The sequence below is a fragment of the Myotis daubentonii genome, chromosome 9, assembly GCF_963259705.1.
Source record: "Myotis daubentonii chromosome 9, mMyoDau2.1, whole genome shotgun sequence".
Classification (NCBI taxonomy): domain Eukaryota; kingdom Metazoa; phylum Chordata; class Mammalia; order Chiroptera; family Vespertilionidae; genus Myotis; species Myotis daubentonii.
The window spans coordinates 8491913-8508522 of NC_081848.1; the positions used below are offsets into that span (position 1 = coordinate 8491913).

Sequence of the window (16610 nt, forward strand, 5' to 3'; positions counted from 1 at the left end):
TGGGGAGAAGGGAGAATCTGATTCCAGAGTCACTGCGTTATCATATTCAAAACGTCCAGTTTTCAAAAATATAAAAGACCGACGAAATAGGAAAGTATGGCCTGTTCACAGGGGAAAAGGAGGAATTGGAAGGAACTGTTCTTGAGAAAGGCCGGCCACTAGATGCTGGCATTCTGGAACTCAGCATAATCACTAAAAGAAAACTTTGTTGGCTGTTACTGGAAATACCATGCTTTCTTTTGGCTTCACATTGTATTGTGAATATTATAAGTATTTTGCCCATTTCTCCTAGTGGACAGCACTGTTAGGGGAAAAATGACCAGTTTGCACTTGAGGAATATTAAAATTGAGAAAATTTTACCCGTAGATCTGGCCTTGAAAACATACATACTCCCATCACTTTATTAATTTTTTAATGCTTGCACAAATGAATAAAATTAGATGACATTTTCTGTATTTCAAGATGATCACTTATTAAAGAATTTGAATTTAACACATTGTTCTTGTTTGGAATATAGTTTTTTTGGTATGACAGAAAATAATGCCTTTATCCCATAATCTGTCCCTATTTTTGGCTGCTCAGACATGGTACATTCCTGTTTCCTTGCCCTTCTAATGCTACTGGTGTTGCCAGCAGAATGAGGGTTGTTTCTCCTTTCCTGTGGAGTCACATGAGTCAACACACTCTGTTATCTGGGTGGGTTTGGTCAGAAATCGAAGATCTGAAAGTGAGGAAAGATTCTTCCCACAGAGACTCGGGGGAATCATTTGGCAATGAACAAAAGTTTAGACTGGCGATGGAATTGGCTGTCACCATGTTAAACCTACAGCCAGAATTCCAGGTTACTCCCAGACCAGCTCTAAGTAGTTACAAAAAGCCTGAAAGATTTAGTTGAACATCTGAGTGCCCCAAGTCCACCAGTGAGTGAACTGGCTACTCTCAACCGAGTCTCCTCTTTGGTCCAAAGCAGTGGCAGGAGAGCGGTACATTTGAGAACATGAGGCCTTCATTTACACACATGACGGAGCCCTGGCTTGGAACTGAACGCAGGAGGGTGTGGCAGAGGCAGGAACAGCTTTTAGAAGAGGAGTTTGCTGGTGAGGAAGACGAGCAGGATCTGGATGGCATCTGTGATGGGGCTGAGGAGGATTCTGTTGGCGAAGCTTTTGGTTGTGGTTAGAGTTGAGGTTGCGGTTTTGGCTGTGGTTGGGAATCGGTTTGTCGTTGGGCTTCGGGTTGTGGTCGACCTGGTCATGGAGGTCATGGAGGTCCTGGAAGTCATGGAGGTCATCGAGGTCATGGAGGGTGATGTTGTGATCATTGCTGGGGGAAAAAAGGACATCAGAACCTACGTTGGAAAATGAGGCTAATCTGATGCGACGCTGGAGCAGAGTTCATGAGCAGAATTCAATCAGCATGTCTCAAGGGCCAAGTGTATGTAGCGGAAGGGAAAGTTATGGTGTACAGAATGTCATGGAGCGAAAGAACACTATCTACCTCTAAGGTCTACGTAGTCCCCCAGGGCCGTGGTCGGCAAACTGCGGCTCGCGAGCCACACGCGGCTCTTTGGCCCCTTGAGTGTGACTCTTCCACAAAATACCGCGTGTGGGCGTGCACATACAGTGCGATTGAAACTTCGTGGCCCATGTGCAAAAGTCGGTATTTTGTGGAAGAGCCACACTCAAGGGGCCAAAGAGCCGCATGTGGCTCGCAAGCCACGGTTTGCCGACCACTGCCCCAAGGGGATGGAACTTACATAACTGCTGAATTTGTTGTGGGTAGGTTGTTGGTCCTCAAGCGTCCTTAATATTGTATTAGATACATCAGTGCAACTATGATCCAGAATGGCACAATTTTTTTTGTTGTTGCTAATTTCAAAGGTTGCATGTAAAGCTTATAAGAACTAGTTACCATCAGACCTGCGGATGGCTACTCCTGCTTTAAGTAAATGGAAAGAAGTGCTGTCCAAACCCCTGAACTTCTTTCTGTGGTTGCTGAGGCACCGGCCATTCCCTGTGCAGGGATCTGACCACACACTGGTTCTCTGAGGTTGCCTTGCTGAGAAGCAGAAAAAGCCAGGCCTGTAGCCCTGGGGGTGGGGTAGGGGTAGGGGTGGGGTGGAGTGAATGGGATGTCTGATCTTGGAAAAACTAGAGTTTGGCAATGATACCTGCAAAGGTCTGAGTGGACCACAGAGGGGACTATAGAGAAGAAGGGACAGCATGACCTGTGCTGCTCAGTCGTAGAGGTCATGGTTTGATTCCTAGTCAGGGCGCATGCTCGGTTGTGGGCTTGATTCCCCAGTGAAGGGCATGCAGGAGTCAGACAATCAATGACTCTCTCTCATCATTGATGTTTCTCTCTCTCTCTCTCTCCCTCCCTCTCCCTTCCTCTCTGAAATCAATAAAAATACATTAAAACAATAAAGAAGAAGACGGGACATGTCCAGTGACTTGCTTAGGCCCATGCATTCTTCTGCTACCTGGAGGGGCCTGTAAGTCTGTGGCCTTGTCTTATCTCACTTAGTATTTACCCAGGGCGCATGTTTCTCTAGCATCTCACTGAGCCAGAAAGTCTGGCACAACCACTTTATTTTTATTTTTTTTTAACTGGGTTTTATTAGTGTGGAGATAAGGAGTCCTGACTAGAAACACACTTTTTTTTTCTCCTTCTTAGCATTTACACTCATACTCATCTCAAAAATGCCCTCGAGGAAGAAAATAACACCCAGTCTTCTCACAGAGGGGAAACCACCAAGGCAACAGGTCAGGCTTTCATATCGTAGTTTGTTAGGCATAATCACATCAAAATTTGTTTTGAAAATGGATATCCCTTTGACCGCATTTGCAGCATATGACGGGTGAGTAGCCAGCAGGGGGATCCCGAGGAAGACTAGTTATCTGGACACTAGAGAGGCTGATGGTCCTTGTTCTTGGTTGAACCTTGTATTTAAAAGCTTCATTTAAAAAAGGGATTGTCTTTATAGTTTTGATGTAAGTCTAAGAAAAGTGTAAAAAGTATGAGGTGGGATTTGAGCCCTGGTTTTTCCATTTACTTTCTGAACCTCAATTTCTTGAATTTGTTTTAGCTCCCTAGCGGGGAGTGAGAGATCGCAGGAGGGCGAAAAGCCTCAGGATGGTTTGAGGTTGAGGACCACACCCTGTGGACGGGCAGTGGAAATTCCTGGCGGTAGTGGTGGTGGCCAAGGCCATTCTGAGAATGAATGAATGTTTGTTATTCTGAAGCTGTCACCCTGTTTTGTGCACATCTGCCCCCTCATTCCTGTAAAGCCTGTGGTACTGTGAAGGTTTTATGTGAGTGGGAAGTCTTGGTGGAAACTAGGGAAGGGGCTGACTAAGTGGTGTCTACGTGATGCTGAGCAGGAATGGGTCCCGAGGAAGCAGGATTCTGCAGTCACAGGTGACTCTGAGAACATAGGCCCCTAGGAATGGGCAGAAATCTTGGGGATGGCTTTTGTTTTCTATGGGGCAGAGGAAAAAGGGTTGAGCCAATCTTATGTGGGTATCTAGGTGCTAGAAGGCTCAACTGATATCTGGGTAACACACGACTAGAAGACTTTTCCAGGGCCCCACAAAGTAACTTTCATGCCGACTGTGTTCACTGCCAGATATGTAAAGGGGCTGCAAAGGAACTTACCTTGGTTTTCCAGTTTCAGAGAAGAAAGGGTGGCCACTCTGTTGACATTGATTACAAAGGCTCTGTGGAGGGCAAATCAATGAAAGATAATGGTGAGGACCTCAGCCATGGAGTCCAAAGTTCAGCTCACATTTCTGCCTTCCCAGATGACCCCAACCTCTTAATTCCTTTTGTGCTTACTTTCCCTACAGATCATTGAATACTGGTCTGCTCTGTATTGTCTTTTTTTCTTTTAATTAAAAATTTATTTATTGATTGATTGATTTGAGAGTGATAGAAACATCGACTTCTTGTTCCACCTATCCATGCAGTCATTGGTTGCCTTCTGTATGTAGCCTGACCTTGTCCTATCTGGATGATGTTCTAACCAACTGAGCTACTTGGCCAGGGCCTCTGTATTGTCTTAACTAAGATCCATGTTCTTGCTTCAGAGAAGATCATGTCTACCCACCCCGCCAACCCAACCAGCTTCACCCCCCTAAACTCCCCATAGGCTGGTATAACCTTTAGTCTTTGTTCAAGCCAGTCCTTCTGCCTGTGATGTCCATCCAGACCATGTCTGCCCACAGATGTAGCAGTAACTCTATGAAGCTGTTTTCCCTGTTACCCTTAACCCAGACAGATCTCCATCAGAGGGACGGGCCCTCTATGCATTGTCCTGCTGTGAGCCTCTCCCCCCACTAGAGGGCCAGCTCTTTGAGAGCAGGTTCTGTTGTCAACAATGATTGATACATAGTAGGTGCTTAATGTTCATGAAGTGATCTGTAGAGCTTGGTCTGTTGTTCTTCTATTAGTGGGTCCATTATTATATCAGCCTCTTGTTCACACATTCGACAGTTAATTAACGAGAGTGTACAACATGCCAATCACTGTGCATGGTGCTGAGGGGCAGTAGTGAATCAGTTAGGCATGGTCTTACCCTTGTGGTGCTTAAAGTCCCTTCAGAGAGACAGATTTTAAATGAATAATCAACTAACAGATTAAGTAATTGGTCACAGTGGTGACATGTGCACTGACAAAGTAGTGGAAGTTGAGAGAGTGGAAACGGCTCTGGAACTTATCCGGGAGCTTAGGGACGCTTTCTTGAGCAAGTGATGTTTAACCGCAGTAATCACTTCTGTACAGGCCTTGCCTCACCAAACCTTACTGTAAGCAAAGCTCCTGGCCAGGGACCTCTTCCCTTCGCTTCTGTGCCCTGCCCAGCACAGGGGACCCCTCACAGAGCTGTGCTGCTCCCCTCTCTTTATCCGCTTTGCTGATCGAGGCTGTGTGTGTACATTGCCAACAAGCAGCAAAGCCAGTGCATCCCAGCCGCCCGAGTCAGGAAGGTCTGGAGACCGCACTGTCGGCGGGAATGTGCTGCTTCTATTGCAGAGTGTCACTGCTTTGTCTTTTATCTGTTGTTGTATGGAGTGCGGAGGCTTTAACGAGGAGAGATGGAGGGACCATTGTCTTAATTAGCCTGGCCTGGCCTCTAAGGGACAGCACTCAGGCAAGGCTGGATTGTCGGAGCTCCTTCAGGATTCTACTCCTGCAAGTAGCTCTGTGGGAGCCAGCGAGGTCCAAGGGCAGGGCAGGTGAGGTGGGATGGCGGTGAGGTGGGATGGCGGTGAGGTGAGGTGGGATGGCAGTGAGGTGGGATGGCGGTGAGGTGGGATGGCAGGTGAGGTGGGATGGCGGTGAGGTGGGATGGTGGTGAGGTGGGATGGCAGGTGAGGTGGGATGACGGTGAGGTGAGGTGGGATGGCGGTGAGGTGGGATGGCGGTGAGGTGAGGTGGGATGGCGGTGAGGTGGGATGGCGGTGAGGTGGGATGGCGATGAGGTGGGATGGCGGTGAGGTGGGATGGCGGTGAGGTGAGGTGGGATGGCGGTGAGGTGGGATGGCGGTGAGGTGGGATGGTGGTGAGGTGAGGTGGGATGGCAGTGAGGCGGGATGGCGGTGAGGTGAGATGGTGGCAGGTGAGGTGGGATGGCGTGGTAGCATCCTCACCACCATGCCCATGGAGCCTTGGCGGCTGTTCACACTGGACACGCCCTGCTGGACAGCCTTGTCCTTCCAGCCCCGAACGAGTCCAGGACCGCAAGGACTCTCAGCACTGGGTTTCTGAGGTGAGCTTGGCAGCCATCCCTGGCTGCGAGGAAGGTTTTTGTTAACGCACCTCCGAAGGAGCCTGTGCCCATTCGGTGTGACACTAGGAGGCGAGTTATTACACAAGCAGCACACTTTCTGTTAGAGGCCATTTCTAAAATGAATCTGTGTTTTGAAAAATGACCCTCCAGTTTGAGTATAGAGAATCTGAAGCAAACAGAGTGCCAGTGACAAAGATTCTCGGCTTGCCTTCCTTCACTCCGGCTCCAGCGCCTCCTCCCGGCCCATCTCTGCACTGGCTTGTAAAATCCAGCTTTATCAAGAAGGCTGCTAAGTCTGTTTAGCAAGAACCTCTTATCTGGATATCTGATAACCCTCAATGTCTGACTGAGTTCCTCATTTGCTGCCATCCCCACATGATATCTGATCACCTGGGCTTGCCCTCAGCAACAATCCTGTTAGGCCAGTTTAGCCAGAATCCCCTATAGGCCTTGATGTTTCCTCTCAGGAACTTTCCATCCACTGACCCCTCTCTGCTATAAATTTCCACTTGCTCATGTTGTATTCAGAATTGAGCCTGGTTCTGTACTGAGGTCTCTTTTCTCCTATTGCAGTAGTCCTGAATAAAATCTTTACTTTATTTATATATGTATTATGTATTCATTCATTCATTCATTTTGCTTTAACCACTGTCCAGCTCTGGTTTTCTTTACTACCAGGTTTCTATTTATGTTGAGCACTGGTGTGTGTGTGAACTATAGATAAAAGTAGGACAAAGAGCGGTAAGGCAGAAAAGGAGTGCAAGTACTGACTTCTCCACATCATCTCTGTATTATATTTTGTGTCGTTCAAGATCAGTGTAAAACTGCATAAACCTAACATGCAACTGTAAAAGCCCAAGCAAATCATATATAGGTAGGGTCTTACTGTATCACCACTGTAATGTTCGTGAAATAAGGAGATTGCCAGTTGGCCTTGAAGAAACCTTCATGTGTGTCCAGATGCTGATAGAGGACGCTGCTGTTGCAATACCAGTCTGCTCTTTGCCAGAGGCCTATTGAGTTGTTGTTGTTTGTGTCCATCGCTCGAAGGACCACTGAGTTGGTGCTGCTGTCCACAGGCACTGATACTGAGAAGAAATGATAAGGAGACAATCAGCCATCTATGTAGTAAGACAGGGGATGAGGGTCATGAAATCAAAATTAACTGTGAAAAAAGAAAGTTACAAATAGCATGTACATGTATATTTTTGTTAAAGAAGTTGAAAAACATCTGGAAGGAAAGCCATCGAGATATTAACTGTGGTCATTTCTGGGTAGTGGGATTACAGATGATTTTATTTGTGTTTTCTAAATTTTCCATGGCCAAAAGCTAGACAAAAGGAGAGTTTTGCTACCTCCCAGGGGCGAGATTCGAGGCGGGCTCCTAACTTCTGGAGCCTGGTTCTCATCTGTCAGATGAGGGATAAAGATGCTCTGTCCTTCTTTCAGGGGAGTGGGATGTGGGCAGAGCAGGGTTGGTACATGTGACAGGGTCACGTGGGCCCCTAGGAAGTGTTCCCGGAAAATCGGGAATGTTATTCCAAATCAGAGCAGAGCCCACCTCCTAGTCTTAGACATGCCGAAGAAGCTCTCGGTGTCTGTTAATGAAGGTGGGGGAGGGGGCCTCTGAGCCCCTGGGGCTCTAATCCAGGCACCTGTTAAACGACCCTTCAGAGTCCCTAACCTCCACTCCAGTGAATCTCTTATGACCTAGCTTAGCATGCATTCACAGGAGACCCCACTGACACTTGTTAATTCCAGCATTCTGATGTGTAATGGGGAGCAAGTTTCAAGAGAACATTTCGGTGGGTTCATTTCCTCCCTTAGAAGGTCCCTTCTGAATGAATTCCTCAATGCTAAGGTGTTCTCCAGGGCCCTTTCAGACATCAGGAATTCCTTCAAGGACTTCTCCTTCACAAACCAAAGAAAATGGGTCAGGTAGCACAATAGGATGCGACCGTGCTGGTTCTGAATTCCAGCTCTAACAAGTCATTTCACCTCTGAGACTCAGTTCCCTTATTCTTCATTATTCACTCCATAAATATTTGTTGAATTCCAACTTTGCACAAGCCCGGTTCTAGGTCTGGAGATAATGACATTATCCTTATTATATGGAGATCATGACACTTTATTTTGAAAGGTTCCTGGGAGGAGCCCGGCTGGCGTGGCTCAGTGGTTGAGCATCAACCTATGAACCAGGAGGTCATGGTTCAATTCCTGATCAGGGCACATGCCCGGGATGCAGGCTCAATTCCCAGTAGGGGGCATGCAGGAGGCAGCCAATCAATGATTCTCTCTTATCATTGATGTTTCTATCTCTCTCTCTCTCCCTCTCTCTTCCTCTCTAAAATCAATAAAAATATATTTAAAAAAAGAGAAATATTCCTGGGAGGAGTAACAAGAACAGTGCAAAGACTTTAATACACAGTGTGTGTTAAACAATTTTTTAACACAATGCACTTCTCTGTTCTATTTCTTTGCCATTGCCAATTAAGGTGGGTGGAGCCAGACCCTATGGGCCCTAACTTGCTCAGTGAGAACCTGACATTTGTCCTAGATGTGTGCGTGATGGTGACGTGGACTGGGGCAAGCCATGGGGTGTGTCATCCAGGTGGTTGTCAAGTCTGTTGGCTCCCCCTCAGGCATGTTCTTGCCTCTGTCTTCTCTTCTGCTTTCCCTCTCTCACTCTGGCTCATATCCTCCTTTCTTCTCTCCTAGGCATCTGTATGATTTGGATTTCTGGTCTCCACTTTCTCCTCCACATTCAGCCATTTACTCAGGCTGTGGCCAGATCAGACTTCCACACACAACACTCCCATCTGGAGATGCTCTTCTCCAAAACCATCAAAGCACCCTCATTTCTAGAGCACAAAACATTCTGCTTCTGTTCTGTTGGGTACAGTGCCCAGCACGTAGCTTTCATGACCTCATAACCTAGCTCCCCCTGCTATTTGCACACCCCCTCGTGGGGCAGCCAGTCTTCCTCTGGTTCCACAGACACACGTGACTCACGCCTGCTCCTGGTCTCTGTTCATGTCTGTCTGTCTGTGTGGAATCCTTACTTCGTTTTCATCACATATTTCACTCCCATTTACTCTCCAAGATCCTGCTGTGTCCCACCTCCGGGCCAATTCACCCTTCTTTCCCTCTCGCACCTGAAACACTTATTTTTTTTAACTTAATTACCTTCTGGCTTAATTACATACGGTGGTTTCCTCTGTGTCAGTATCTGGCCAGCCCAGTGCTGGGCACCTGGAGGGCAGTAAATAACTTCTAACTGATTGATTTAGCAAGCTGTGCATCCCATGTTGTACAGTCAGTGTCCTTAAAGCTGAAGATGCAGGAATAAAGGCAGGCAGGTTACATCCCTCTTGCCCGCAGAAGTAAAAAATGGAGGCAGATGCTGACCTGGTCCAGCCTTAACATAAATGTCACTGCTTTATGGGTTTCCTTCAATGACATGGAGACAGACCCAGGGAACTTGTCCTAAGATACTGCCTGAGCTGCCACTGTGTCTTGGGACCTGTCAAGCCATTTGTACATGACTAACCAGTGTTGACACAAACCCTGAAATTTAGAAAATTTCAAATTCAAAATAATAAGAAGTTGGCTTGTGTGGGCATTTACTCAGTCTCACCAGCTGTCTCACAGTGACACTCTACGAGGAAATCCAGAGACTGTGGTGTAACCCAGGTGTGCAAACAGGCACTTCACACCTCTTGAGGGCACAGGGTTTTGACTCAACTTAAATCATTCCTACAGTGAGTCAGTCAGCGCATCACGGAACTACAGCACATCTGTGGTGAAATAGGTGAGGCAGGGGACGGATACTGAACGTGGTAGGCATTTAACGAACCTGAGACCCCTTTTCCTTCCCCTTCCCCCCTACTCTGCCCACTGCCGCTGTGGATGCTGGGATTTCCCTTTCAGCCAGCATGGTCCCTTCCAAGGGGCCTTTCCTTTGTAAGGCATCTTACTGATCACCTTTTGGCTCTTCTTCCTCCTGTCTTCCTACTTTCAGAAGGCCCTCTGCACCCCAACCTTCACAAGGTAGGTTCCTATTTCTTCCATTTTAACAGCAAAATCCTTCACCTTGTGATGTGTTATCTCAAGTTAGTAGTCCCTCTGGCCCCCTAGGTCCTTTCCCACATACAAGGTCAGACACGTGCCGTCCTTATTTTCATCTTGGATTACAAGATGGTCCTCCCTGCCCTGTGGGACAAGATCCACTGCCTGAACGAGTAGGACGTAGTGAGCCTTATCACAACTGAGGCACTTATGGTGACAGTCCCCGTGAAAAAAGCAGATAAAAGCACAAGCTGGCATGGGCGTGTGAAGGCAGACTATAGTCATTTTCCTGCTGACGCCCGAATCTGTGGACCATGGTATTCTTTCAAAATGTGGTTAGAGTTCTAAGAGAGGCAGGAGAACACGGTAGATGAGGACAGGCTCTGAAGCTGGATAGCCTGGCTGCACAAAGCTGCGCTGTTATTTAGGTTCAAATATTAGCTATGTTACTAGTGATCTTGGGTAAAACTTTAACTTACCTGCCTCAGTTCTCATCTGTAAAATGGGAAGATAACAGTATTGGCCCTTAGAATAGTACCCACTGCATAGTAAGAAGTATCAGTTCTTATTACTATAACTGAAAGGCATATGTGTAGTGGTTAGGGTAGAGTCTCTGACTGCTCAGGTTCATGTCCCAACTTCACCACTCAAGTAGCTCTGTGACCTGAGCAAGTCACTAGCATTTCTACCTCTGTCTCATCATCTACAAAACAGGAACAACAGTGGCCTCTACCTAATAGGTTATGGGGGCTACATGAACTAGTACATGTAAGCCACTATATTAAATGTTGCTATGAAAGTAATTAGACAGCACTTGCCTGACTTGTAGGTTTGGCTGATCCCAAAAGGGATATTTGTAAAATATTACTAGGCACCTCTAAGAAAAGCATTGGATTAGGAATGAAAAGAACAAGATTCAACAGCCATTTCTGCCACTAGCAGTGAGACCCCAAGCAAGTCATTTAACTCTCAGCTTCAGGCTCCTCAGAGAGAAGGTGGGAGAGCAGTACGTTCCCTGTCTAGTGAACTGGGCTTTTCACATGTGGACTAAATGAGAACAGCGCCTCCTGGAGTTGTGCAGTACACAGTCATCCACAGGGGCACTGTTTTATCAAATGGATGTGAAAAGATAACTGTGATGCAATCTGTATTGCTTACCGTAATAAACATGCCGACTTTAAGTCAGAACTTGCCATGGGTGTGCTCTTGCTCTGGCTCAGTTAACCTGGGCGTTGGAACTTAATGGCTCCTTGCTGCTCAGCTTGGCACAGGGAACATGCAGAAGCATCCCCACCCAACCCACTCTCGCCCATATTCTCATTCTTTCTGCCCTCACTTCCCATCCTGGTCAAAAATGCATATTTTGTGTAGTTGAGAGCAGAGATGGAGAGTTATATTCTGAAATTCTGGTAGACTGCCCTTAGAGAAAAAAGACAGAGAGAAAGGCTCTTACTTACTTGTGTAGATTCTGTTGCTTTCATAGATATTTGAATTGATCTTGATGCCTGGACCGGTGGTGGGGGAGACTGTACTGAAGGACATGCATCTGTCAGGGTAATCTGCAGAGCTGGCAGAAATGAGCAGCATGCCAAAGCACAGGGACAGCAGTGTGGAGCCCAGGACTGCCATGGTCTAGATCTGTCTGGAAACTGCTGGGCCTGGAGCTGCGTAAGATCTCACCTATTTATATGCTTCAGGGCTGGAGTTTCTGGGTGAGGTCATACATGCAAATTCCGCTCTCACCGCTCCCTAAAGTCAACTGGCTTCTAGAATTTGTCACCATGATCCGATCCTTTATCAATTCCAGTTTTGCTCAAGAAAGGGAATGTACTGACCATGAATTTACTTTGCATCTCATTCACCTCAGTACCTTGAAGAAAGCTGCCGAGAAAGGTTTAGTGCTGGCAAAGTGAAATTAGGGATGAGTAATCATCACATATCTCACTTAGAAGTTCCACTCTTCCTCCGGTAGGAAACTCAGTCACAAAAGCCATCTTTTCTGGAATGTTGCATATCCATTTTCAATTCTCCTTAATTGGACATGTCTCCAATCCCAGCTCATTTTGTGACTAGCATACAACTAAAAACATTGTGCTCCTGGATTTATTTATTCATTTGGAAAGACACAGCATTGGCCCATATTGCTCCTGACACTTTCATCCATAGCACCATAGAACAAGGCAACTACTAAAAAAATAAAATCAGAAAACATGTTTTTTCACATTTCTCTTCTGATGGTTAGAACTGGTAAAAAAAAAAAAAAGATCAGTAAACTTGAGGATATTAAAATTAATTTAACAAAGACATGCAAGACTTATACACTGAAAACTATAACAAGGGACCCAGGATAGCCAAAATGATCTTGAAAAACACACCAATAAATAAGTTGGAGGACTCACACTTACCAATTTCAAACTTACTACAAAGCTATAGTAATCAAGACAGTGTGGTATTGGCATAAGGATAGACGTATAAATTAATGTAATAGAGTTTGAGAGCTCAGAAATAAACCCATACATTTATTTATTATTATTATTTTTTGTTTGTTTTCAGATTGGGCTATATTTCACCTAGTGAGTGTTACAATGTCTCTTTTATGTCAAGGGAAAATAATAGTAAGAAATAGTGATCCATTGATTAAAAAACCCAAGAGCCACAGCATTTACCCTGATAGTAACATTGAAAACAGATACATTTTATTACATGCAAAGAGCAGAGATGGTGCTAAGAATTGAACTTATATCATCTTACTTAATTTTCACATCCCTTTCCCAGCCAGATGGTAGGTACTGTGGTATTATCCACATTTCAACGAGGAAGAAATGAAACTTGGGGAATTTAAATAACTTGTCAAGGTCACAGATCTAGAAAATGGACAGAGAAAGGACTTACACCCCAATTCTTCAGAATCCAGTTGTTATGCCTCCTGGTTAGACCAATTTTTTTCTTGCTTTTTAAAAAAATTCTCTATAGTTGAAAGTATTACATATGTCCCCTTTTCTCCCTACTGTCCTCTCCCAGAGCACCCCCAACCCCCAACCCAGGCCTTCACACCCCTATTGTCTGTGTCCATTGGCTATGTCCATCTGCATAGAAGTTCTTCTAAACCCATACAGTTATGATCAGTTGAATTTTCACAAGGGTGCCAGGACAATTTGATGGGGGAAAGAATAGTCTTTGCAACAAATGGTGGCAACTGGATATCCACATACAAAAGAATGACATTTGATCTCTACCTCACACCATATGAACTCAACATGGATCAAGGACCCAAATGTAAGAATTTAAACTATAAAACTCTTAGAAGAAAATATAAGTATATATTTTCATGGCCTTCGATTAGGCAACAGTTTAATAGATATAATGCCTAAAGCAAAAGCACCCAAAGGAAAAAATAGATAAGTTGGATTTCATCAATACTAAAATCTTTTGTTCTTCAAAGGATACTACCAAGAAAGTGCAGACAACCCAAATAATGGGAAAAAATATTTTCAAATCATATATTTGATTAGGACCTAATATCTGGAATATATAAAGAATACTTACAACTCAACAATTAAAAGACAAATATCCCAAGAGAAACAAAGAAAAAATAAGCAAATGTGACTACTTCAAATTAAAAAGCTTTAAAAACAGGCAAATGATTTGAATACTTGTCCAGAGAAGACATATAAATAGCCAATATATACATGAAAAGATGCTCAACATCATTAGTCATTAGGAAAGTGTAAGTCAAAATTACAGAGATACCAACCACAGCCTCCCGGGAAGCTATGATAGAAATGACAGGATGTGTTGGCAAGGACATAGTGAAATTGGAATCCTCATGTACTGCTGGTGGGAATGTATAATAAGTAGGCCACTTTGGAAAACAGTTTGGCATTTCTTAAGAAAAATTAAATATAGAGTTACTATTATATGGCAACTCCATTCCTAGGTGTATATACTCAAGAGAATTAAAAACACATGCCCACACAAAAACTTGTACATAAATGTTTTAGGAGCATTATTCATAATAGTCAAGAAGTGGAAAAAACCCAAATATCCAACTTCTGCATAGATAAAAAAGTGTGGCATTTCCATTCAATGGAAATTATTCAACTAGAGAAAGGAATGAGGTGCTGATAGCTGCTACAACATGGATGAACCTTGAAAACATGCTAAGCAAAGAAGCCAGACACAAAAGGCTACATGTTATATGATTCACTTATATAAAATCTCTAGAATAGGAAAATTTGTAGACAGAAAGTGGTTGCTAGGGTAAAGGGAGAATGGGAAGTGACTGCTACGTGGTTTAAGGGTTTCTCTTTCGTGCGATGGGAATGCTCTGGAATTATTTAGTAGTGATAGTTTCATAATCTTGTGAATATACTGAAAACACTGAATTGAATCTGATGGTTTGTGAATTATATTTCACGAAAAATGTTTCTTACATAATGTTCTGTGTAGGCAAGTTGGGATAGTAGAAAGAATGCAGCAGAACTTGAGAATTACTAGTAGATCTGGCTTAGAATCCAGGCTTTGGGAGAGTTTTAACCTATCTGAACTCTAGTTTCCACTTCTGAAAATTGGGGCATTAACAGCAATCTTACATCGTTTTATGTATATTAAGTGAGAGATATTTGTTAGCTGGTTTGGGGGTGGGGTGGGATGGACATATAGTAGGTTTATAACACATGTTAATTAATTTTTCCTTCTAGCCTTTCCTCCTTACCGCCCTCCCTTCCTCCCTTTCTTAGTTTGTACCAGGTTCTAACAGAATCCCAAGGCCAATGACCACTGGTGGATCCAGGGATCCAGGTGTCAAAGGTGTGAGGGTTGCAACATGGCCTCCACAGGGACAAGTACACGGGCTTTAGCAGGGAGAAGCCTCTGTCTGAATCCCACCCCTCATGCTGTGACCTGGACTGTGCTTAACTAGTCCGAGCCTCAGTTTTTGTATTCATCTTAAAAAAGTAATAATGCCAGCATTGCGGGATTGTGTCCAGGTTTAAGTGATAACGCAGGTGACAGTAATTGGTGGTTCCTACCCACCAACGGTGGGACGCCGTGCAACTCCAGGAGGACGGGCCTGGAGAGTGTTCACGTTCACTTGTTTGCCCAGAGTGGATTCTTAAGTCAACATGTGTGGATTTCGGGACTGACTAGGTTGTACCCTTCTGCTCTGTGGTTCAGAGCTGAACCTTAATGTGGATCCTTATGTTTTAGAGAATAATCTAGTGGTCAGCTTTTTAGAAGATGTGCACCGTCCTTCTCATTCCCTGAGGTCTTATACATCCTCAGAGAGATGACATGCTATTGCACGTGTAAGAGTTTTCAAGTTGAACTGGCCCTAAGAGATCATTTTAATGGAACTGAACACAGAAAGATTAAACTTGCCTAAGGCTATAGACCCACTTAGTGGCATGTGCAGGGCTAGCCCTGGCCTCCTGCCTCCTGCCTCCTGGATGGGTATGTCCTCCACTGTACAGTTCTACTATTTAGTTAATACACACCAGCTTGACGTAGCATTTTATTTTATTATTTTTTTATTATTTTGTTTTCAACGTAGTATTTTAGATTCAAGTGAGTCAAAGTGAAGATACGGTACATGTTAATTTTAATAGGCCATATGTATACTTCATAGTACATTTGGGACTCTTGCCCAGTCAATATGCATTTTATAGAACGTGGGGAGAAGTTTACTATCGCAATAGTTATATCTTTGCTCAGGACTTTTTGCTGATCTTGTCTGTGACTGAATCTGATCCTAAATTGTGTCAGGGGCACAGTCAGATGGCACAGTGCTTCTCCCACAGGGCCTTGTTTGTATGCAGTGGTCAGTGGGCTCGGTCTGGGGGCACTGAGTAAGCTGCTCAGGGGGCCACAGCTTTAGGGAAAAATAACCCCTGCTTTATAGGCCATTGTTACCAGACTCCAGCCTGTGCGAGTCTTCATCGACTGCTCACAGGTCTTCATGGAATGAGAACAAATGGAGGGATTTTAAAAAAGAAAGCAAACATTTATCCAGTTTAAAGGACTTCCTTTTATTCTGATAGTACAGCTTTTTGAAAATTTATTTGTAACATATCCTTTCTTTTATGAAATTATGGTCATTGTAGAGTATAGATAGTAGATTCTTCCCAGCTGTTAATTTTTTAATGTCATCATTTGGGAAAATGAAACACTGACACCCTCCGGTTTACTTTCTATCCATACTCCTAGAAATGCCTTGCGTGGTGTGGCAGGAAGCAGGGTTCGCTAGCAGTTAAGTAGAGCTGGAGAGCTGATGTAGGAAGCCCCTTCATGACCCCTTCATAATTGAGTGGGAGGTTGGATCTCTTAGCTCTCCTTCCAACATTAGCATCCATGGTCCCCCGCAAATTGGAAATTGATTCCATTCATTTTTAGGCAGAAACAAAAGCGTTGAAGACACTTGGGGGTTTAGCAGAGAGTATTAGTAGGTGAGGAATTGAAATGAGACAAGAAGGGAAGTCAGGATTCAGAGCTTCCCAATCCCCACATAGAAGAGGAACTAGAAAAGGCACCCCAGGCAGAGGGAGGAGGGAGGTTTGGACACCCTCTTCATGGGACCAGCCAGCCTGGGTTCCTCCCTGGAGAGGCAAGCGCTCCCTGCCTGAGTGGAAGTGCATTGCAGGTGCCGAGGAGAGCCTAGCAAGCCTGGTCACTTACCTCTCCAAAGAGTGGCTCTCCTTAGTTCCTGTTAGCTACACTCTAACATTTCTTTGGAGGACATACTATTTGATCAAGCCA

General features: G+C 44.7%; 1 protein-coding gene across 3 annotated transcripts; it reads right to left on the reverse strand.

Annotated features, from left to right (window-relative positions):
• Positions 1–396: 396 nt before the first annotated feature.
• On the reverse strand, positions 397–11532 carry PLET1 (placenta expressed transcript 1). 3 transcript variants are annotated; one of them, XM_059707891.1, is made up of 4 exons: positions 11315–11532; positions 6676–6877; positions 3659–3720; positions 397–1324 (listed from the first exon to the last, which is right to left on the reverse strand). In XM_059707891.1, the coding sequence occupies exons 1-4, from the start codon at positions 11484–11486 to the stop codon at positions 1080–1082; spliced, it is 681 nt and encodes a 226-aa protein (XP_059563874.1). In that variant the 5' UTR covers positions 11487–11532; the 3' UTR covers positions 397–1079. The 3 variants fall into 3 exon arrangements, with proteins under 3 accessions (XP_059563874.1, XP_059563873.1, XP_059563876.1); XM_059707890.1 differs by having other exon boundaries at positions 397–1349; XM_059707893.1 differs by having other exon boundaries at positions 397–1296; positions 3640–3720.
• Between the last annotated feature and the right edge of the window lie 5078 nt (positions 11533–16610).